The sequence below is a fragment of the Dama dama genome, chromosome 31 (genome assembly GCF_033118175.1).
Source record: "Dama dama isolate Ldn47 chromosome 31, ASM3311817v1, whole genome shotgun sequence".
Taxonomy (NCBI): Eukaryota; Metazoa; Chordata; class Mammalia; order Artiodactyla; family Cervidae; genus Dama; species Dama dama.
This window is the reverse complement of record NC_083711.1, coordinates 24,618,761-24,639,685: the sequence shown is the minus strand read 5'-3', so window position 1 is coordinate 24,639,685 and position 20,925 is coordinate 24,618,761. Positions and strand designations below refer to the sequence as shown.

The 20,925-nt window shown below is 37.3% G+C and overlaps 1 protein-coding gene across 2 annotated transcripts in view; it reads right to left on the bottom strand.

Annotated features, from left to right (window-relative positions):
• The window catches only part of C31H21orf91 (chromosome 31 C21orf91 homolog), a 33,006-nt gene that overhangs the window by 10,876 nt on the left and 1,205 nt on the right, over nucleotides 1-20,925 (bottom strand). For both annotated transcript variants that reach the window (XM_061134407.1, XM_061134406.1), the window contains exon 2: nucleotides 20,676-20,809. In XM_061134407.1, the coding sequence (XP_060990390.1) occupies nucleotides 20,676-20,802 (127 nt within the window). In that variant the 5' untranslated portion in view covers nucleotides 20,803-20,809. The remainder of the gene's footprint in view (nucleotides 1-20,675; nucleotides 20,810-20,925) is intronic.

The window sequence follows — 20,925 nt, the reverse complement described above, 5'->3', positions numbered from 1 at the left end:
GACAGTTCCTCCTGGTGCTGCATCCCAGATGCTTTACTGTCCACCTTCACAGACTTCTCCCCGCTAAAACCTAGCACACTAAATCTTCCTTCACACCATGACCACTCCCCCTCCATCATCTGGGTCTTCATACCAGCCCCTCTCTAGCTCCTCCTTCCTCTGAGAAGCCTTTTCTAACCAGTTACATCTGAGCTAATGGCACCAGATTTTCAAATTGCTTCTTCACTGGCCTTTATCTCCTGCTAGAGGTAAATTCTATAAGAAAGAGCACCATCTGTTTTATACACATCCTTATTATCATAGTGCCTGGCACATAGTGAATACTCAAGAAAAAGTCATTACATGAATAAAGGAAAATTAAAATTGCATTTAAAAAGCAAACCTAAAACTTATTACCAATTATTATTTGAGGTCTACTGCAATGAAGTTTTGCCCATCCGCAAGGTAACTAGGCTGTGCAGCTTTGTAGGCTCTCAGAAGTTAACTGGGCTTCCCAGGTGGCACAGTGGTAAAGGATTCGCCTGCCAGTGCAGGAGACCCAAGTTCAATTCCTCGGTTAGGAAGATCCCCTGGAGGAGGAAATGGCAACCCCCTCCAGTTTTCTTGCCTGGGAAATCCCATGGACAGAGAAGCCTGGTGGGTTATAGTCCATGGGGGTTACAAAGAGTTGGATGTGACTGAGCGAACACAAACACACACAGAAGTTAATTAAAGGCATCTTCCAGTGGAGTTACTCCTGTTTGGTTTAACATGACATTAATCCCAAGAACTGATGAGTGGCACTGATATATAGAGATGCATTCCAGTGGCATCATTCAATCTGCCAAATAAAATCAGGAACTTCTACTCAATTACTTATTTTTATTAGAAATACACATACTGTAGCTCATTCATCCAGATCTGTACCTATACCTTCTTAAATCACTAAAAATTTAAAACCTGAATCAGTATTAAAGTTTAATTTGAAAATACTTGTCTTGTAAACATAGTTTAAAATACCCAATTAAGAAAATTTAATATACTGACACTTCATATACCTTTTTACTAGAAATGAATGTGAGTAGCCCACTCAATTTGTATCAACAATATATGTGTCATTTTATAAATTCCTGAAGTGATTTTGTTTTTTCCACCTCATCAGTTTGAATTAAGAGAAACAACCACTGCCATTATCAGAGATCCCAGTGAGTTTTCCAGTTGACTTTATAAATTTTAATTGCATTTACAAATGTTAACAGCTCTGAGCACTAATTTGTTTCTTCAGCAGCTTTTGAAAGGGAATGAATCTAAATGCAATTAAATGAGTTGGTACTTTTCAAAAACTGAGTTAGAAGTAATTTCCAAATCAGTTCCACAAAAACTGTACTACAACTTCCTAATAAAACTTCTGAGGACCAATATAATTGACATCCTAAGTATTAGGAAAACTTTAAAACATATCACATAGATGGCTATGTAACTTTGGGTCTTGAGTTCCTGATTAGTAGAGAACCAGGACCTTACTTGGCAACCATAATTGCTAATATTTTGGAAATTTATTTAGGTGGACATTTCTGTATGAACAGTGGTATTTTTAAAAATTAAGCTGTTTCTATTCAATAGTTTTCTTTATAATGTTTTTCCCCACTTTCATTTCTGATTTTGTTATACCGTTCTCACATACTTTGAAAACCCTCCCACTAACCCATCTGCTATGCTATCCCCATTTCTATTCTTTAAATTCCTTTCTAGGATCAATTTGCTTTAAGAAAACTTGGTTAAAGTCATAAAAGGGCAAAAGCCACTCAAATGTAGATCTTCTCGTTTGCCTATCATTGTCACCCTTTTAAAATAAAGATGTTTCCATGCATATATTTAATATGCTTATTGTAGTAACAGTTTGTCCTCTCACAAGATGATACTCCAAATGGCACTAAATAACAGCCACAGAACCCCAAACACTTAAGTTCTATGACATGTCCCATCACCTTCTGCTTTTCCCTTTTAGCCTCTTGAAGATCTTATTTATGATTTGGTGGTAATTAGATAAGCAAAGCAATCTTTTCCTGCTGGTTCCCCAGCTGGTCCTATCAAACAGTGCCATCTCTCAGCCGACTACACTGATGTTACCTCCCTTCTTATTTTCACAGGTTCTCAAATCATATCATCTGACTGCCATATGCATATTTACTCTGTCAGTTAGTCTTCCTTCTGAATGTGACTGCTATATTTCATTCCTCAGTCACAGGACTGGCTTCATATAATGTGGTATTCCATAGGCTGAGCAAATATAATACAACCAACTGTTGGATGTAAAGCTCTAATACCTGTTATATCAGCAGGAGACTGGAAAGCTCGAAGGGAGTAAGCATTTCAACTTTTACTACAACCTCAAAAAAAAAAAAATTAGAGAACTGGCAGTACTGGTTTTCCAAATGGTGGGTTTGTGTGTTCTTTCTTAATTTTAAAGTAAGGCAAGATAATTTAGTTATGTCAAGTTTCAGGTTAACAGGCTGTGAAGAAATTTTAAGCACACTGCCTCCAGACATAACCAACATTTGTGCAACAATTCACAGTACTGCTTCAGAATCTTTTTTTATGGAGGCTCACATTTGCCCAGCATAAAGAATTTTCCAAGAGTTAAGGTGTTTTCTTTTTATGATGATCTTATCCTGGTTGCTAGGAATGGAGAACAAGCACCTACATGTTTATGTGTTGCCCATATTAAGCCAAGTTTACGTACATCTTTGTTGTTCAGTCGTGTCGGAATATTTGCGACCCCATGAACTGCAGCATGCCAGGCTTCCTTGTCCTTCACTATCTCTGTGCTCAAACTCATGTCCACTGAGTCAATGATGCCATCCAACCATCTCTCCTCTTGCCCTCAAACCTTTTCCAGCATCAAGGTCTTTTCCAATGAGTCAGCTCTTCGCATCAGGTGGCCAAAGTATTGGAGCTTCATTCTTCAAATGAATATTCAGGACTGCTTTCCCTTTAGGACTGACTGGTTTGATCTCTTTGCAGCCCAAGGGACTCTTGAGGGTGTTCTCCAGCACCACAATTCGAAAGCATCAATTCTTTGGCGCTCAGCTCTCTTTATGGTTCAACTCTCACATCCATGCAGGACTACTGGAAAAATCATGGCTTTGACTATATAGACCTTTGTCAGCAGAGTGATGTCTCATGTTTTTAATACGCTGTCTAGGTTGGTCATAGCTTTTCTTCCAAGGAGCAAGTGTCTTTATTTCACGGTGGCAGTCACTGTCCGCAGTGATTGTGGAGCCCAAGAAAATAAAGTCTGTCACTGTTTCCACTTTTTCAGTAAGTGTTAATTGTAAAGATGGGAGCAAAGAGCTAAACTCTATTGAATTAAGAAGGAAAGGAAGGAGCTGTTATGCCTTTGTTTCTGAGGACCAGGTTCCCATTTCTGAAAAAAGGAATAGAGGAAAAGTTGGGGCTTCCCTGATGGCTCAGATGGTAAAGAATCTGCCTGCAATGCAGGAAACCCAGGTTTGATCCCTGGGTCAGGAAGACTCCCTGGAAAAGGGAATGGCTACCCACTCCAGTATTCTTGTCTGGAGAATTCCATGGACAGAGGAACCTGGCGGGCTATAGTCCATGGGGTTGCAAAGAGTCAGTTAACACTTTTCACTTTTCTGGAAGTAGAGGTGGCATGCCCACAGCCTGAAGTCTGGATCCATACTGTAGCAAGTTCTGCTTAGCCTATAAACGTTTTTAAAAAATTTAGATTCACCTACAGTTTTTGATTTCTTGGTTTCCCTTAAAAACATAATCAGAAGATCTGACAGCAAATAGCTAGTAATGAGAAGCAGCTACTGCCTGAAAACTGGGCAAGTGCTCTTCACCAGTCCTTATCTTTCCCTTTGGGAGTGTGCAGGTACTTGTGACTTATCCAGCAGAGCCATGCTGGTTAGTGACTCTCACACTACACCGAGACTGTAATGACGCAGGTCTGGATTGCTTCTGTGGAGGTAATGGCTGTCCCAGTAATGGCTGGACACCCCAGGTGACCAGGCTCCTCTGCATTTGATGATCAAGCAGCAGCCAAGCCATGATTCAAGAAGAGTGATCACCTTTAGATCTACTGCCAGTCACAGGCATGCAGTGGGAGGACGCTCAGACTGTCTACACTCTTACTAGCAAAAGGCAGATTAGCCTGAAGGTGGGAAGACAAGGATGGATACTTGGGGCACCTACTTCCTTAAATCCGAAACAGGGAAAATTGCATCAGTTGTCCTCTGTGCCTCAGTGGGCTCTGTGGTGAACAGTGCTCCAGTCCCCTCCCCCTAACATCACTTTAGAGTCTGTCATGTTCAAATACCCAACATACTGTTCAAAGGAAAGGGGAATTGCTTATCTCCGCATTGGGAACAGACGGAATTACTGGAAACTGTGCTAAGCCAATACACAGATGGGCTCAGCAACCTGCTTTTCCAAATTTTGAGAATCATTGCCTTAAAGAAAGGTATACCAACAGGCGGTCTGTGGACAGCGTATTTCAGTTTAGGAGATGTTTATGCCAAAGGTTTTTGTGTGTGCGGAGAGAAGGATTAAGCAGTTAGTCAAAGCAGATTTATCCAATAAACAAATTATAAGGGCAAATTTCAATCAGCAAAGAGTTCAGAAGGTTGATGTTAAAAGATAAACCTCAACCTCAAATAACCAAGGAAGCCACAGCAGAACTGAATTCTTGTAATGATGGATGTATAAACTGCAAATAATTTATCAAAAAGAAAACCTTTCTCAGTGAATTTTACTTTTTCATCATAACAGTTGGGAAACTGGAGAAACACACCTACATAACAACTGTTTATTACTAACTGGGTACAAAAAATAACAATCTACACTCAATTCTGCTCTCAAATTTAATTACCTGTTTTAACGAGAAAGGTCCAATAGAACTCTCTGTGATAGTGGACGTGTTCTCATCCTGTGCTATATACAATACCATAGCCACTAACCTTATGTGGCTACCAAGCATGTGAAATGTAGAGAGCATGACCAAGGAACTAGGGTTTTAATTTTGACTTTAATTAACTTAAATTTAAATCACTACATTGTGGCTAGGTTACCAAATTGGACAGGGTAGCTTGTCCATAGATAACTGATGAAGTACAAGGGTATTTGGAAAAAGAATACGAATGGAAGTTATCCATCTTTAGGATACTACGCTCACAGTAGCACAGAATATAAAAAGCTAAAATTGCTTTTCTAGCACATTAAAAATACTATGTTTAGACTATAATTGTTAAGTGGCACAAAGAATTAAAAGTTATAAAAACTTGTAGTAAATAATCCAGTTGACCTAAGTAACCCTCTACTTATTTAGTTTTTCTAAGTAAAATTTCCCCCAAAATAGGCAAAGTTAAAAAGATACACATTACTTAAATAAAAGATAAGTCTAGAAAAAAGACATTCATAATAACATGGATGAACGAGAATAAACCATTATGACAAAGGAAATTTATGGGGTCAAAAGAAATGTGATAGCCATGTGAACACTGCCCTTTGTCTCCTGAACTGCCCTCTGCCTAGTTAAGGTTTTGCCTGATTTATTTTCTTACAAATAAGAAAAACAAAATAAAAGCTGTCCTGTAGCTATTTATAAAACATCTGTTTTGTATCTCAACTTCTTTGCATGTATCTGAATCACTGTTCCTGAAGTTCTAGCTGACTATTCCTTATATAATGCTTTACAGCAGCATCTAATAGAGATTTACTAGCAAGTGAATTTGAAGTCATTTATAATTCAATTACTACTATAGGTAGTAAATGGTAAAAATCAAAACTGATGGGAAACAATCACTATAACTCACCAACCATTTGATTAAAAAAACTAAAGATTTTTCAAAAAGGCAATAATTGATGAATCATACTGAAACATGCTAAAAAAGAAAGATTGTGACTATATACTATAATTGAGTCACAGCATTTCTAGAGTAAAAGGAACTTTGATTTGCAGAAAGGGTTTGGAGAGCTAGTGTCCAGTAAAATCGTTCCATGATGAAACAAAGTTATAAAAATTACAGTCCAATGCAGTGCAACCTTTTTTATCCATTTATATGAAAAAGATGTTTCTGATATATTAAATTAAAAGACCAGTTATAAATGGTATACATAGCCTGATTTCATTTTTGAACACAACTTACCATGTATACATGCATACTGTACTGCAGAAAATAATTTATAAAACACACCAAAAATATTAAGATTATTGGTAGATATGTGGGATTATAAATCTTAAAATTGTTTTTGCCTCCTGTATTTTGATTTTTCTGTAATAGTTTGCTTTTTCAATGAAAATAAAAAGAGATGAAAAGAGAGAAATTTCATTTCAATGAGAGAAAGAAAATCTTTCATCATTTAAATAGTGAAAATTTAAAACATTTTTTAAAAAGCCTACAAAGAAATATTTTGGTTTGGGAAAGAAAACATGGTGTCTTAGTGCAAGACAAATTAGGTTTTAAGTTATATACTGTATGTTCCAATGAACTAAGTAAAACAAAAAAATTATAATACTGGAATGATAAAAGATACATAGTCCTAAAATATCCCAATATTCTGAATATTTTTAAGGTTGAAAATTTCCTTAGGCTAACAATGTTTCTAGCAAAGGATAACCTTCAAATCAAAGATTCCTCTCCTCTGAAGTCAGATTATAACCACTGCATAGTTTTATCTGGAAATCCTTGCTGGAGACCCAAAGACTTGAAAGACACTGAGGGAAAAAGACACTGACGTGTGAGCACAATCCGTATTGTTGAAAGAAACTGGGGAAAGGACTAGGTGGGCAGCTGCTGTGGTTGCTGCTGTCTAATTGCTCAGTCTTGTCCAAGTCTTTGTGACCCTATGCACAGGAGACGGCTAGGCTCCTCTGTCCAGGGCGTTTCCCAGGCAAGAATACTGGAGTGGGTTGCGGTTTCCTTCTCCAGGGGGTTTTCCCAGGGACTGAACCCACGTCTTCTGCTTGGCAGGCAGATTCTTTTACCACTGAGCCACCAGGGCAGCTGATACATGAGGGAAGATACATGAGGGAAATTACAGTGGCGAGAGCAGAAAAATCTACTGAAAACCAAATCATAAAGAAAACCAAATCATAAAAAGGTAAACTCAGGGGACTTCCCCAGTGGTCCAGGAGCTAAGACTCTGCACTCCCAATGCAGGGAGCCCAGGTTCTACCCCTAGTCAGGAAACTAGATCCCACATGTGGCAAACTAAGAGTTTGCATAAAGCAACTAAGACCCAGTGCAGCCAAAACTGAGGATAAAGTCAAACTTCAGTGTGCATAAAACACTGAATTATTTTGGCAATGGAAGAGTTGTTCAAATGAACAACACAAATGAGTGAACAACACAACTCAACACAAATGAACAACACAAAGTCAATACACAAATGAGTCAGAATGATTGTTTCAGTAGACTTTCATCTTTTCAGATGAGATGAAAACAAAACACTTCTGTATTTCAATTTAAATAACAGCTGTATCACATGCTGCTGATATATTTACCAAAGAGCTCCTACACTTAGTATCTTTTTGTGATCCTTGAAGTGGTCCTGTGAACACTGGCAACAGTGTAATTTATCATTTCTATTTAATATCAATAAACGTTAGGCAGTTGCATACTAGGAGGAAGCCGAAGTCAATGGTGTTTAAGACACAGGAAACTAAATAAAGTATGGAAGTGAGAAAGAAATGGAGGAAACTAGAGGAAGGGAGAGACAGTGGGCATGGATGATTGGCTTGTACAGTGCCTTTGAAGAGGTAATGAAGGTAGCCAGTTAAGCAGATACCTGGTCATGAAATGTCTCATGTGTCATGTTAGGGAGGTAACAGTCTAACCAGAAGAAAATGGTAAGGAATCAGTGAGGAGTTCTAAGAAAATTAATGGTATATCAGATTAGCACTTTAAAGACCCTTCTGGTGATATTGAGAGAACTAGGGGTGTGGGGTAGTGACAGGGAAGGGAGATCAAGTCTATAAATCTGACTAAGTGGGTCTTGAGGTGGTACTGTAAGAAGGAATAAAGGCATACAGCTTGAAATGCAGAGCTTAGGTCAGCCACAACCCATCACCTCAACTGTACAACTTTATATGGAAAGCCCTGAAGAAACTGGAACCATTCATTCGCAGGGCAGTTTTTCAAAGTTTGGTCCCGGGACCACCTGCGTAGGAGTCAGCTGGGATTCCCGTTAAAATGCAAATTCCGAGACTCAACTGTAGATCTATTGAAACACAATCTCTGGGGTATTGGACCTGGAATTCCATGTGAACCAAAGATGAAAGAAAGAAAAACGCCATGTGTATATGGAAGTAAGGAGATAAATTTAGTCTGGGAAACTTAAATTCAAGATTCCTGTGGTGTTGTTCAGTCACTTGGTCGTGTCCGACTCTTTGCTATCCCATGGACTGCAACATGCCAGGCTTCCCTATCCTTCACCATCTTCCAGAGTTTGCTCAAACTCAAACATCATTGAGTCAGTGATGCCATCCAACCATCTCATCCTCTGTCGCCCCCTTCTCTACCTGCCCTCAGTCTTTTCCAACATCAGGGTCTTTACCAATGAGTTGGCTCTTCACATCAGGAGGCCAGAGCACTGGAGCTTTAGCTTTATCAGTCCTTCCAATGAATATTCAGGGTTGATTTCTTTTAGGATTGACTGGTTTGATCCCCTTGCTCAACAAGGGACTGTCAAGAATCTTCTCCAACACTACAGTTCAAAAGCATCAATTCTTCGGCACTGAGCTGTCTTTATAGTCCAACTCTCACATCCATACATGACTACTGGAAAAACCATAGCTTTGACTATATGGACCTTTGTAGGCAAAGTAATGTCTCTGCTTTTTAATACGCTGTCTAGGTCTGTCATTGCTTTTCTGACAAGAAGCAAATGTCTTTTAACATTTAAGACACCTGTAGAATATCTAAATAGAGAGGCCCAGAAGGTGGCTAGATATATAGGTCTGGCATTTAAAAGAAAATTGGCCTATGATATGTTTATGGAGTTCCATAGCTTACAAAGGTATAGCTGAAGCTCATGCAGTGAAAGAAACAGATAGTGAAATATGAGAAGAAAAGAAAAACAAGGACAGCATTCAATGAAACAGTGGTATTTCAGGGATCTGCAATAGGTAATGAACTAAAGAAGAAAAGAGGGCAGAAATAAGAGGCCAGAGCTATTTTAACAGAGAACCCAGGAAGCTGAGTGTTTCAAAAAAGAGGGAAATGTTAAATGTCAGATTTTGAAAATGGCAAGGACATGAAACTGTTTATTGTGTTGACAACTAGGAAGTCACTGGTGAAAGCAAAAGAGGAGGCCAATTACAGGGGCATTGAAGAGGAAGTGGGGAGGAGGGACAGAGGAGACACTGAATGGACATTGCTCTTGCGAGAATTATAGCTTTAAGGGACAGAGAGGAATGCTTTTTCCCTTGATTTTCTTATAAATATGGGAGACAGGAGCATTTCTGCCATTCTAATCATCTTTTTGGTCACTCTGTCAGGTTACGGAGAAGATAACTGTAACTATGCAAGATGTGTCAGTGTACGATAAAACAAATGAAGGCAAGAATAAATGAAGAGTGGGTGGTAGAAAAGAGAGACAGGGTGTAAGAAACATGAAATTAAATTATGCTTTAATTAGTCTTGACTGAGAATTGTGATATTTTAATTTCTTTCCTCAGATACTTATGACTGCTATTTCATTTGGTTAGTAAATACACTGGTAATAAAAAACTAAGTTTTCTGAAGAACTGTCTTATACATTACATAGCAATTATTATACTGTATTTGTTCTACTTTGTAGTATAAATACAGCCAAAATGTTGACTGACAATGAACTGAACTTGATTGTTGACATACTGAAATTATTCCAATGAGTCAAAGTAACATGGTCAAGGTTATGAGGGATACTTTAACACCACTAGACTTCCTCTACGTGTGAACTCTGTTTTCACAGCAGACTAGCAATTATCATTTGCTAAATTCATGGCAGATATTATTTCACCAGTTATCGTGAGTTTTAGATATTGAATATGTCATTTAAGTGTATTTGAATTGCACTCTGTTGTCCAAAAGTGGTTGGAAGGCACTTTTACTATTAATTTTAATCCTCATTTTATGTAGGAAATGAACACTAAATGTAAATTTTAAATAAGGTAATACATGGAAAAGTATACCAGTGATTGAATTTATTCTCCATAAAAGGCAAATGACTCTATATTGCCTTCTAATATACCATATAACTTATTCTTGTTAACTGTATTATCTTTAGCTACCAAACAATTGCTGGCACACAGCAGTTGCCTAATTAATATTTACTGAGTGAATGTGTATAAAAATCTCTATGAACATAGCTTTGACTCTAAGATTCAGATTTTCATGGGTGCCACAAACCATTGTTTTGCCTTGCTGTTATATAGTTGAGACAGTAATGCCAAAAAGCTAACTGAAATAGATACACTAGTTTAAAATTATTTGTAAACAGACACTGTTTTCCCTTATTACAAACTATAAATCCAAGGCTCGGTGTTTAATGGGCTTATTCCCCTTATCAAAATCCTAATAGATGGTGTGCCAAACTGGATTAGAATGATTTAAATTCATTCTAACTAGAACTGTGACAACATTTTGATAATTTTGCAATGTTACTCAGCCACTTGGATTTCAATTACTTGTTACATTTTCCATGTTAACACCTTATTTGAAATTCACAATTAGTGTTACTATTCTTTATAAGGTAGAAATTAAATTTAAGATGCTGCAAAAGTACCTTTGAACATCTAAGGTGCTATATAAAGTTATGCTGTCTTACCACCTGCTTCTTCTCCTTCTAGGAAGTATTCCTAGATGAACAAAAGGGAGATAGCGTGCAATTCTAGGATTGGTGCTGATAATTTCACTTTAGTTCGTACTGTCTGCCTCCACTTACTCACAACCTACTCTCTCTTGAGAGGAAGACGAATCAGACTAAGTATGTTAGCCTCTGTTATTTGAACGGCTGGAAGGATAGAGAGCAGGTCAGAATACTGCCTCCTGACGAGCTGACACCTGTATGATTCTGTAGCAAATGTCAGTCTGCAGCTCAGCCTCCTTGTGTCTTCTGGGCAGCAAGACTGTCTTGTGTGTGTCTCTTCTTCCCAGTCCTTCCCTCTTCTCTGATGATAGAATCTACATTTTCTTGACAGACTATTTAGATTACAACCTATATGGAGACTGTATCATCCTACTCTCTTAGGTCATGAAAAAGGTCTACTTTTGGATATTCCACCAAATGTGTATTAATCAAACAGCATCACAAGTAAAAATAGCTTTTAAAAAGCAAGCACTTCTCGAGACCTAAATTTTGTTCCTTGCCTAACCATTCACATTGGTGTAATTCATCTGTAATTTTGCCTAGAAGTTACTTAGTATCTCTGAGATTTCTTAGGAGTTCATGTAATTTTCATTGGAAGCAGAAATGATTTAGGCACTTGGACTTCTGTGGTCAGGTTTGGACTTCCAAGCTGTGTGATTCTAGATTAGCTTCCCAGACTCTCTCCTTACCTCCCTCATTTATCAAATTGGGATAACCTATCTCATATAGCTGTATTAAGAACAAAATAATGCATGTGAAACACAGAATAGCTGATAAATACCTATTATTTAGATAAGTCACTTACCTAAAAGTGTAAATCCCTTAAGTATTTGACAGCTGGACTAGCTTCTCCCAACTAGAGAGTGATTATTTCATTTCTTCCTGAGTAGAGAAATTTATCTTTGTTTTCTTTCTTCACAGGCAGTATTATTTTGTATGCAACAGAAAAATTCCCCTTTATTTCTGGGCAGCTAATTTCTCTTTATCAGCTTTCTAGTAACAGTTATTATAAAATTATTTCAGTAATGAAAAGTGTATCCCTTTACTGAGAACAGATAATTCTGAGCTAACAATGAAAAGATTTCCAATCTGGATTTAATTTGTTTCTGGATAACTCATAAAACATTTCTTTTCATCTCTGCCAACACACTGGGTGGAAATGAATTATGAATTTGAATCAGAATGTCATTTTTATCTATTGTAACAAATGCTTTATTTATAATCATGATGTTTCTATTAAGAAGATACGCTGGGTAGTATACTGTTTCTTTGTTTTGAACTTTAAGTCACTGATTTAAAGAGTGTACTTTTATCACAGACTTAACAAGCACTCCAGATCATCAAACACCTTCAAGGGGTCATCATCATGAGCAAACACCACTCTGCTGAGGTGTTCGGAATAATAGAGTTGCAGCATGTAAATGAATGTAGAAATTCCCACTCTAAGCACAGTCCTGTTTAAGACTTCTTGCTCTGTAGAGAAAAAATACTATCTGTTTTCTATCCTCCTGATTGCAAAAAAAAAAAAACCCAGATATCACTGTTAATATTATTTGCTACATTTTTCTTTTGAATATAATACAAAGTTCTATTAGTAAGAGTCACAAAGCTTTTAGGAGACTCTAGAAAGATCTCAGACAATTCTGTGGAAGGGCAGAAAAATAACAGAAGAGTTTCACTGTGGGCAAGATTAAGGGAAAAACAGAAAAAAAAAAAAGACAGTCCTCTACAGTCTCCTTTAGGCTAATGCACTCATCAAATATTTCAAACACTCATTCATAACTTCTGGCCAATCCTCATGCTACTGCTAATTATATACTAGTAAATAAAGGAGGCTCAAACCCAAGTCCTTATGGAGCTAGAAATGGAGGAGGGTGAGCACAAATAAACAAAGAAATAAACCAATAGTTACAGCAACAAATTAAAGCAAGTGCCATGAAGAAAAGGGTGCTACTAGCAGGAAAAGCACATGGGGTTGACAGTGCTGCTGGGGGCCAGGGAAGGCTGCTCTGAGAAATATTAATAACTTTAAAAAACTAGGGCAGGCAGGTTTTGCTGTGGCACCACCTATCAAGTATTTCAGCCAGGCATGTATCTGTTCACCTTTTCCATAGCTCACTTCCAACCCCAACATTTTCTGTTGTAGGGATGGCGGGGGAATTTGCTTATTTATTTATTCATTCATTTTGAAAAGAAATATATGTAGCATAGGATAATACTTTACCTTTAGACATGCAGTGTGAAGTACTTATGGGCTATACAAGTGAGGATGCCTACACATTAGCTGCATATGCAGATGTGTAGTTTACGGGTGGGGAGAAACACTCTGCAGCTTCATTCTGAGCATCAGGAGCAAACCAATCTGAGCACCACTGCTTATATAGCCAAGTATTCTTGGAACAAATGGCAACAACTGGAGTTCAGCCTTCTGAATTAGATTCTGGCACAATAATTTCAAGATTAAGAAATGAAAGTACAAAATTTGAGAACCAGTATGACACAATGAACTTAGGTATCTTGCCAAGAAAATCCAACTAGTAAGTGGCAGAGTCAAGATTCAAGGCCAGGTCTGAGTCCAGGGCTCACATGGAGCAGAAGGAGAGCAGTGGCAGATGTACCCAGATGTAGAAAAGCAATCTTCCCTGGAAAGGTGAAAGAAAATTAGAGATACCAAGGGAACATTTCATGCAGAGATGGGCTCAATAAAGGACAGAAATGGTACGGACCTAACAAAAGCAGAAGATATTAAGAAGAGGTGGCAAGAATACACAGAAGAACTATACAAAAAAGATCTTTATGACCCAGATAATCACAATGGTGTGACCACTCACCTAGAGCCAGACATCCTGGAATGTGAAGTCAAGTGGGCCTTAGGAAGCATCACTATGAACAAAGCTAGTGGAGGTGATGGAATTCCAGTTGACCTATTTCAAATGCTACATGATGATGCTGTGAAAGTGCTGCACTCAGTATGCTAGCAGATTTGGAAAATTCAGAAGTGGCCAGAGGACTGGAAAAGATCAGTTTTCATTCCAATCCCAAAGAAAGGCAATGCCAAAGAATACTCAAATGACTGCACAATTGCACTCATCTCACACGCTAGTAAAGTAATGCTCAAAATTCTCCAAGCCACGCTTCAAGAGTACGTGAACCATGAACTTCCAGATGTTCAAGCTGGATTTAGAAAAGGCAGAGGAACCAGAGATCAAATTGCCAACATCTGCTGGATCACCGAAAAAGCAAGAGAATTCCAGAAAAATATCTATTTCTGCTTTATTGACCATGCCAAAGCCTTTGACTATGTGAACCAACAAACTCTGAAAAATTCTGAAAGAGATGGGAATACCAGACCAGTTGACCTGCCTCTTGAGAAATCTGTATACAGGTCAGTAAGCAACAATTAGAATTGAACATGCAACAACAGACTGATTCCAAATAGGGAAAGGAATTCCGTCAAGGCTGCATATTGTCACCCTGTTTATTTAACTTATATTCAGAGTACATCATGAGAAACGCTGGGCTGGATGAAGCACAAGCTGGAATCAAAATTGCTGGGAGAAATATCAATAACCTCAGATATGCAGATGACACCACTCTTATGGCAGAAAGCAAAGAACAACTAAAGAGCCTTTGATGAAAGTGAAAGAGGAGAGTGAAAAAGTTGGCTTAAAACTCAGCACTCAGAAAACTAAGATCATGGCATCTGGTCTCATCACTTCATGGCAAATAGATGGGGAAACAATGGAAACAGTGACAGGCTTTACTTTTTTGGGCTCCAAAATCACTGCTGATGGTGATTGCAGCCATGAAATTAAAAGATGCTTACTCCTTGGGAGAAAAGTTATGACCAACCTAGACAGCATATTAAAAAGTAGAGACATCACTTTGTCAACAAAGGTCTGTCTAGTTAAGACTATGGATTTTTCCAGTAGTCATGTATGGATGTGAGGGCTGGACTATAAAGAAAGCGGAGCGCTGAAGCATTGATGCTTTTGGACTGTGGTGCTGGAGAAGACTCTTTGGAGTCTTTTGGACTGCAAGGAGACCCAACCAGTCCATCTTAAAGGAAATCAGTCCTGAATATTCATTGGAAGGACTGATGCTGAAACTCCCAATACTTTTGGCACTTGATGCAAAGAGCTGACTTATTCGAAAAGACCCGGATGCTGGGAAAGATTGAAGGCAGGAGGAGAAGGGGACGACAGAGGATGAGATGGTTGGATGGCATCACTGACTCAATGGACATGAGTTTGAGTAAACTCCGGGAGTTGGGGATGGACAAGGAAGCCTGGCGTGCTGTGGTCCATGGGGTCGCAAAGAGTCGGACATGACTGAGCAACTGAACTGAACTGGAAAGGTATGAGGAATTACCATGTCAAGAAGAGAGGCTGAGAGAAAGCAGGGTAAGTTTATAGTATCTAACACGTGTATAATGAGCAGTAGTAGTAGCCTTTATATTTTATGTCCTGAGATGGGTCAGAAACTTGAAAATTCTCATAGCTTTTTTGCAACAAGTTCACATGAGATCTGGCTGTATGCCTATCCTCAGAATACAAGGCTTCCTTTGTAAAAATCCATTCCATTTCAAACTCCTGGGTTAGAAGAATCACGGGACCTTTACTTGATGGTCTTAGTTGTAGCTCAAATAGTTTGCTTTCAACATGGTAACCTTCAATTACTAGAAAGGCCTCTCTGTTGCTGATCTTGTTAGGTGGACACTCAACATCTTTTATCCCTTTCTTTGTAAAGTACCGATTTCATTTGGAGCAGCTTCTCTTGAAAGGGCAGTGAAACGTATAACAAATTGTTAAGGAGGACTTTAGGAAAAGCTCCTTTATAGATTCAGGAGAGACGGCTACCATGTACCTTTTGTCAGATGCCCCTTCTATTCTGTCCGAGAATAAGGAAGCAATGGCTGGAGTTCCAGCAGCCATCCTGGCTCATGAGATGACTGATGATGGCAAATATGTGTTAAAGAAAGTGGATTAGTAAAACAGAAGCAGCTTGAGTCTTTCTGATCATGGTGCTACCACACAGACTCCAGAATCAACTTCTTTTACTATGAGATATGTAAATATCCATCCCCTATTATTTCATCATTATTATTTGGATTTTCTGTTACATACAGCCAGACCTAATTTCTAATGGGTATATCTTTCCAACCAAAATTCGTTTATGATCTCAATTTTAAGTTCATCCTAAACTTTAGAATTAGAAAGTTTGAAGTTAAAAAGGGAAAAAGTTGGGAGTAACTAAAACGAGGCCATCATAAAATTAGGACAGGGAAAAGAATCTGGAACCTGGCTCCTCAGATATGGCTTGTTAGCTTACTAGATGTGGCTAGCGTAGCTTTATCTTTTTAAAAAAATATTCTATAAAGTTATCACCAATTAAACCTACAATTTCACTTCCACCCCTCCTAACTCCTGTCCAAATAAAGAGGTTTTACTGCTAGAGCCATTTTAAGTGTTCAAATTTAAAGTGACATTAAAAGGCAGTTAAAAAATTAATTCTTCATCTGTACTTCTAAGTATAAAGACAGCTAAGCTAAACTCAAAAGTCACTCAGGCTTTATATTTAAAAGTGCTCTTTTAGCTTCTAGCAAGCCATGATGTTTGTCATTATGAGAAGCAAGAGAAAGAGGTTAATGCCAAATGGAGTTAGCAACATACAGCCTCCCTATCACCAGTAAAGTGGTGGGCCTTTACCCAAGTGGAAAGACGCTGACGTGTTAGAAACAAGACAAAGGGAAGAGCTGCTGACAGGCTCTGAGTAGTTAATAATCAGTCCCGACTTCCCAGCTAAATCAGGGATTTAACATGAGATTCAAACTGCTCCCTGACTACTGGCCATGAGAACAACGTTTTGGTCAAAGACTCAGAGAATCAAGGAAAAATGAAATTAAAAGTGAGCACTGGGTTCACCAGTGCCTTAACTAACAGAAAACATCTACAGACTTCTTGCTGAAAAGATTATTAAAGATCTGAATTTGGGTCTGTTTCTAAAAAAGTTCCCAGAAGGTTCAACCAATTAGGGGAGAATGAAGTCTGAGATGGATTTTACAGTCTAGGATGGACTAGTAATTATATGAAATGCTTACTTAATCAACTAGCAAGATCAACTCACACTGAAAACTTTGGCATAAGAGGAATTGATCTCTGTCTTATAAAAAGCTCCTCTTCACTGAATAAAGAGGAAGTCAATTATTAGAGGAGGAAGGTAAAAATACTAAGGGTTTCCCTGGAGGCTCGGACAGTAAAAAAAGCTGCCTGCAATGCAGGAGACCTGGGTTTGATCCTTGGTCAGGATGAACACCTGGAGAAGGGAATGGCTACCCACCCACTCCAGTATTCTTGCCTGGAGAATCCCAGAGACAGAGGAGCCTGGCAGGTTAGTCCATGGGGTTGTACAGAGTTAGACACGACTGAATGACTAACACATTCATACACAAAAATCCTAATTATTCGCACAGTATTTTGGCACAAAATGAAAACTGATACTATGAAGTAACAGACTGTAGCCCTGGATCTCCCCCACCCCCTCACCTTTAGTTTCATTTCTGACTGTGCTATATTACAGCTGAGTTTCATGACTGGCTCCTGACTACCCTGGGCTACCTTCTTCCCAGCCTTAATAGCCTAGGGAATGGTAGTCAGTAAAGAACTTTAGAAAAATTTGAGTACCATGAACTATGATGCACGTTAGCGTATTTGATTATACATGCATAAAATGTTTATAGTGTCTTGGCGCCAAGGACAGGTCATAAGTATTAAGAAGTTTATGCATCTTTCTCTTACTCCTAGAAGTAGACAAGTAATTCCAATGGTGAATTATGTGTCCCTCCCCACCCCTTGCCCAAATCAATTTCCTTAAAGTGTATTTTTTAGGTTCTTGAAGTATATCACCTCTGGTTTGAAAGTATATAAAAATGTAGGTACTCATTTCTTTGTAAGTATTGCAAAGACACAGAAAAAAGGCAACTTACAGCCATGCTCAGAATATGAAATCTTTCCTACAAGATTTAATTTTTTTCTTTCTTCTTTCATTTTCATTTTATAAATATATGTATGCCCACAGTTTAAAAAATATGATAAGCTTAATTTTGATTTTATGCAAGCAACATTTGATTAGGCTAGTTTTGATCTGACATAAGCTACAATCGAGAAGGTTTAAGATATTAATATTTTTGTTTACTATGAATCTGTAGACTCAAAAAATTCTAAGAAAATTTTTAACTAGCCTCTTAGGTGAAAGAAGAATAGAAGGCTTTAGAGCAAACTTGGCAGTTAGAAAGCTAAGAAACCAAATGAGGGCAACATTACCACACTACAGAAAGGTTATACCAAAAGTAGGAAAGTTAAATGCCCTAGTTTTTAAAGTCCCACTTACTTACCTAACATTTATTGATTGGTACTGTGCTTAGAATTTGGTAGGGGACAAAAATGTTCAAAAACATTTTAAAAGGTTTACTGACATAAACAAAGAATATAACTTGTTTCACCTTTTTTTTCATTGACTTTTAAAAAACCTGTATACTGATATAAAAATTGAAATTTTGTGGCATTCAGGGTTCTCATTTCCCTTCTTTTCCCCTAAGATTAAAAAAATAATCTCATATTAAAATGGCTATAATGCAGAAGTTCATCATTGTGTTAAATATGAAATGTATTATATTTGTGAGACTTAGGAATTGATTTCAGATAAGTTGAGAAGAAAATTTAATTTTAAAGTAATTTTCCCTAGGAAAGTTTAACTAGCATTTAAAAATGTCAATTATATTTAATTTTATATTTAATAATATTTAATATTTAATTTATATTTAAAAATATAAAACCTTGAGTGTATGTAGAACATAAAAAGAAACAGTTCTAATTCAAATTGAGAATTATTTATGTCTTTTAAGTTAAAGGTAAGTATATTTCAACAATGTAGGGCTTACGACAAGCTTATACACTGAGATAGATTTATCAGAGATGAAATATTTATAAAGATGGTACCTGAGAAATATCTGTATATTGTCTATACAGTGATGAAGAATCAGTTCAAAGGCATTAAAAAAAAAACAAAACTAGAAAAGCTAATATGAAAGTTTAGGTTTCTTCAGAAAAATCTGATCACAGCATGAACACCCCTAATGGTAATGTAGCAGGAAACACTGGCTAGGAAAAGTTGGCTGGCCGAATATCAAGGACAGCAATTACGATTCAGGAAAATAGGTTTCTAATATTACCCCATCAACTAAAAAAACCATTGACAGTAGATCACTGGAATTAAAAGGACATATACTAGAACTAGATGCCAGGCTTCCATAGTCGAGCAATGTCATTCATTGCTGAGCATCTTCAAAGTGCAGTTTCTAGGTCTGGAAAGTTAGGCTCCATCAACCTTAAAATGGATAATAGCCATCACAGAGCTATTTTGAGTTGAATAACATAATCCATATAAGGTGCTTAGTGCAGGGCCTGGCACGAAACAACAGTCTGCCATCACCACCAGAGCCACCCTGAACAGTCCCACAACCTGATTGTCAGTTTTCCTCAACGTAAACACAACTTTGGGCTGAGTCATTTCCAATGTCTCTGTCCATCTAGAACCAAAATTTACAATGAAAAAGAATATACAGGGCCAATATTGTTTTATGCATTTTATGCAATCCACAGGAAATCCATGTTCTCCCATAGATTATCATGTTTAGCAACTACACTTCTGAGAGTACAATGGCAAAACTGTCACAACCAGTATCTTAAATGGAAAATGAATGTCATATAATTAACTCTACATGTTTTTAATAGTCATATTCATAGTTATAATTTTGACTTTTACTACAGAGTATCTAAATATATTAATTTGGTGCCTACAACAATTTATGAAAAACAAGTCTTAAGAGGAATCTCAAGGTAGATAACCCTTTTTTTTTTCCAAATGGAAAGAACATTTGTTATCTCCTACTTAATAAACAGAACCAGTAAAGAAATTAATCTTTAGATTAAAATCTAACAAAATCTCTCTACTGGTATGTTACAATTCAAAATTCAAATGGCAGACAAACTTATCAGCAGAATATTAAGATCCTTTTTTGTGTAACATAAATATTAAAAAAAATCAGAATTTATCAAGGTAATATCAAGATAAGGAAACATATCCCACATGTTTCTTGGGGGCAAACTACTGATACCCACAGACACATTAGCTGTGCATCAACCTAAATACTTTAATAATAGAGATTCAAAAAAAAGTATTTGGAGAACTCATTTGTGTACTGTTAGAGATACTACTGAGAAATTTTAAAAGCCTTTTTAGTTTAAAAATTATTAAAGGTGTGTGTTATCACTGACAAGTTATCTAAAAATTTTAAAATGTGTTTCAGATAATAAGAGCACTGGAGAAAAAAATTATAGCTCACCTCAATTATGTACTAGCATGGTATGGCCAAAACAACAAAATTACATTTGGCTATCAATGTAAATGTTTGGTTATGTTAGTTCTTAAATATTAAAACAAAACACACAGATCTGTTAAAATCTGACAATCCAATAAACTCTCAAAACAGAAAAGTTTACCAGTCAATACTCATTTTTCATTTTTATATTAGTAAAACTGAGTTAATACTGTGGGAGTCAAAAAAAACAAACAAGTTTCTCTTAAATTCATAGCTGTGCTACCTTCAGTTTCATTTCCAGAAACCCTTATCTTTAACAGATTTCCACTTGACACAATTTACAATCATTCAAGAAACTTTAGTTTAACCTTATAACCAGAGTTCAGCATGAAGTAGTTCTGTAAAGTTCACGGCATAAAATCAATCTATCCTGTGTCCTTACCGTCAATATTTAGCTCAAAACAAACGTGGCAGAAGGAGAGTGTTTCTTTGTCTGTTCCCAGTTTACAAACACTGCAGATGTTGTCATCATTCAAATCAATGCTTACAAACTGCTCCTCTTCGTTCATAGTGCCCCTATTAAGAAACAGAAAAAGAAAGTTACACAATTTCAAGAACTTGTCATCACGGCAATAGTAGGAACTTCTAGGAAAGAGAAGGATGCTTTTCAGTTTATCTCAGGCAACAGCCTC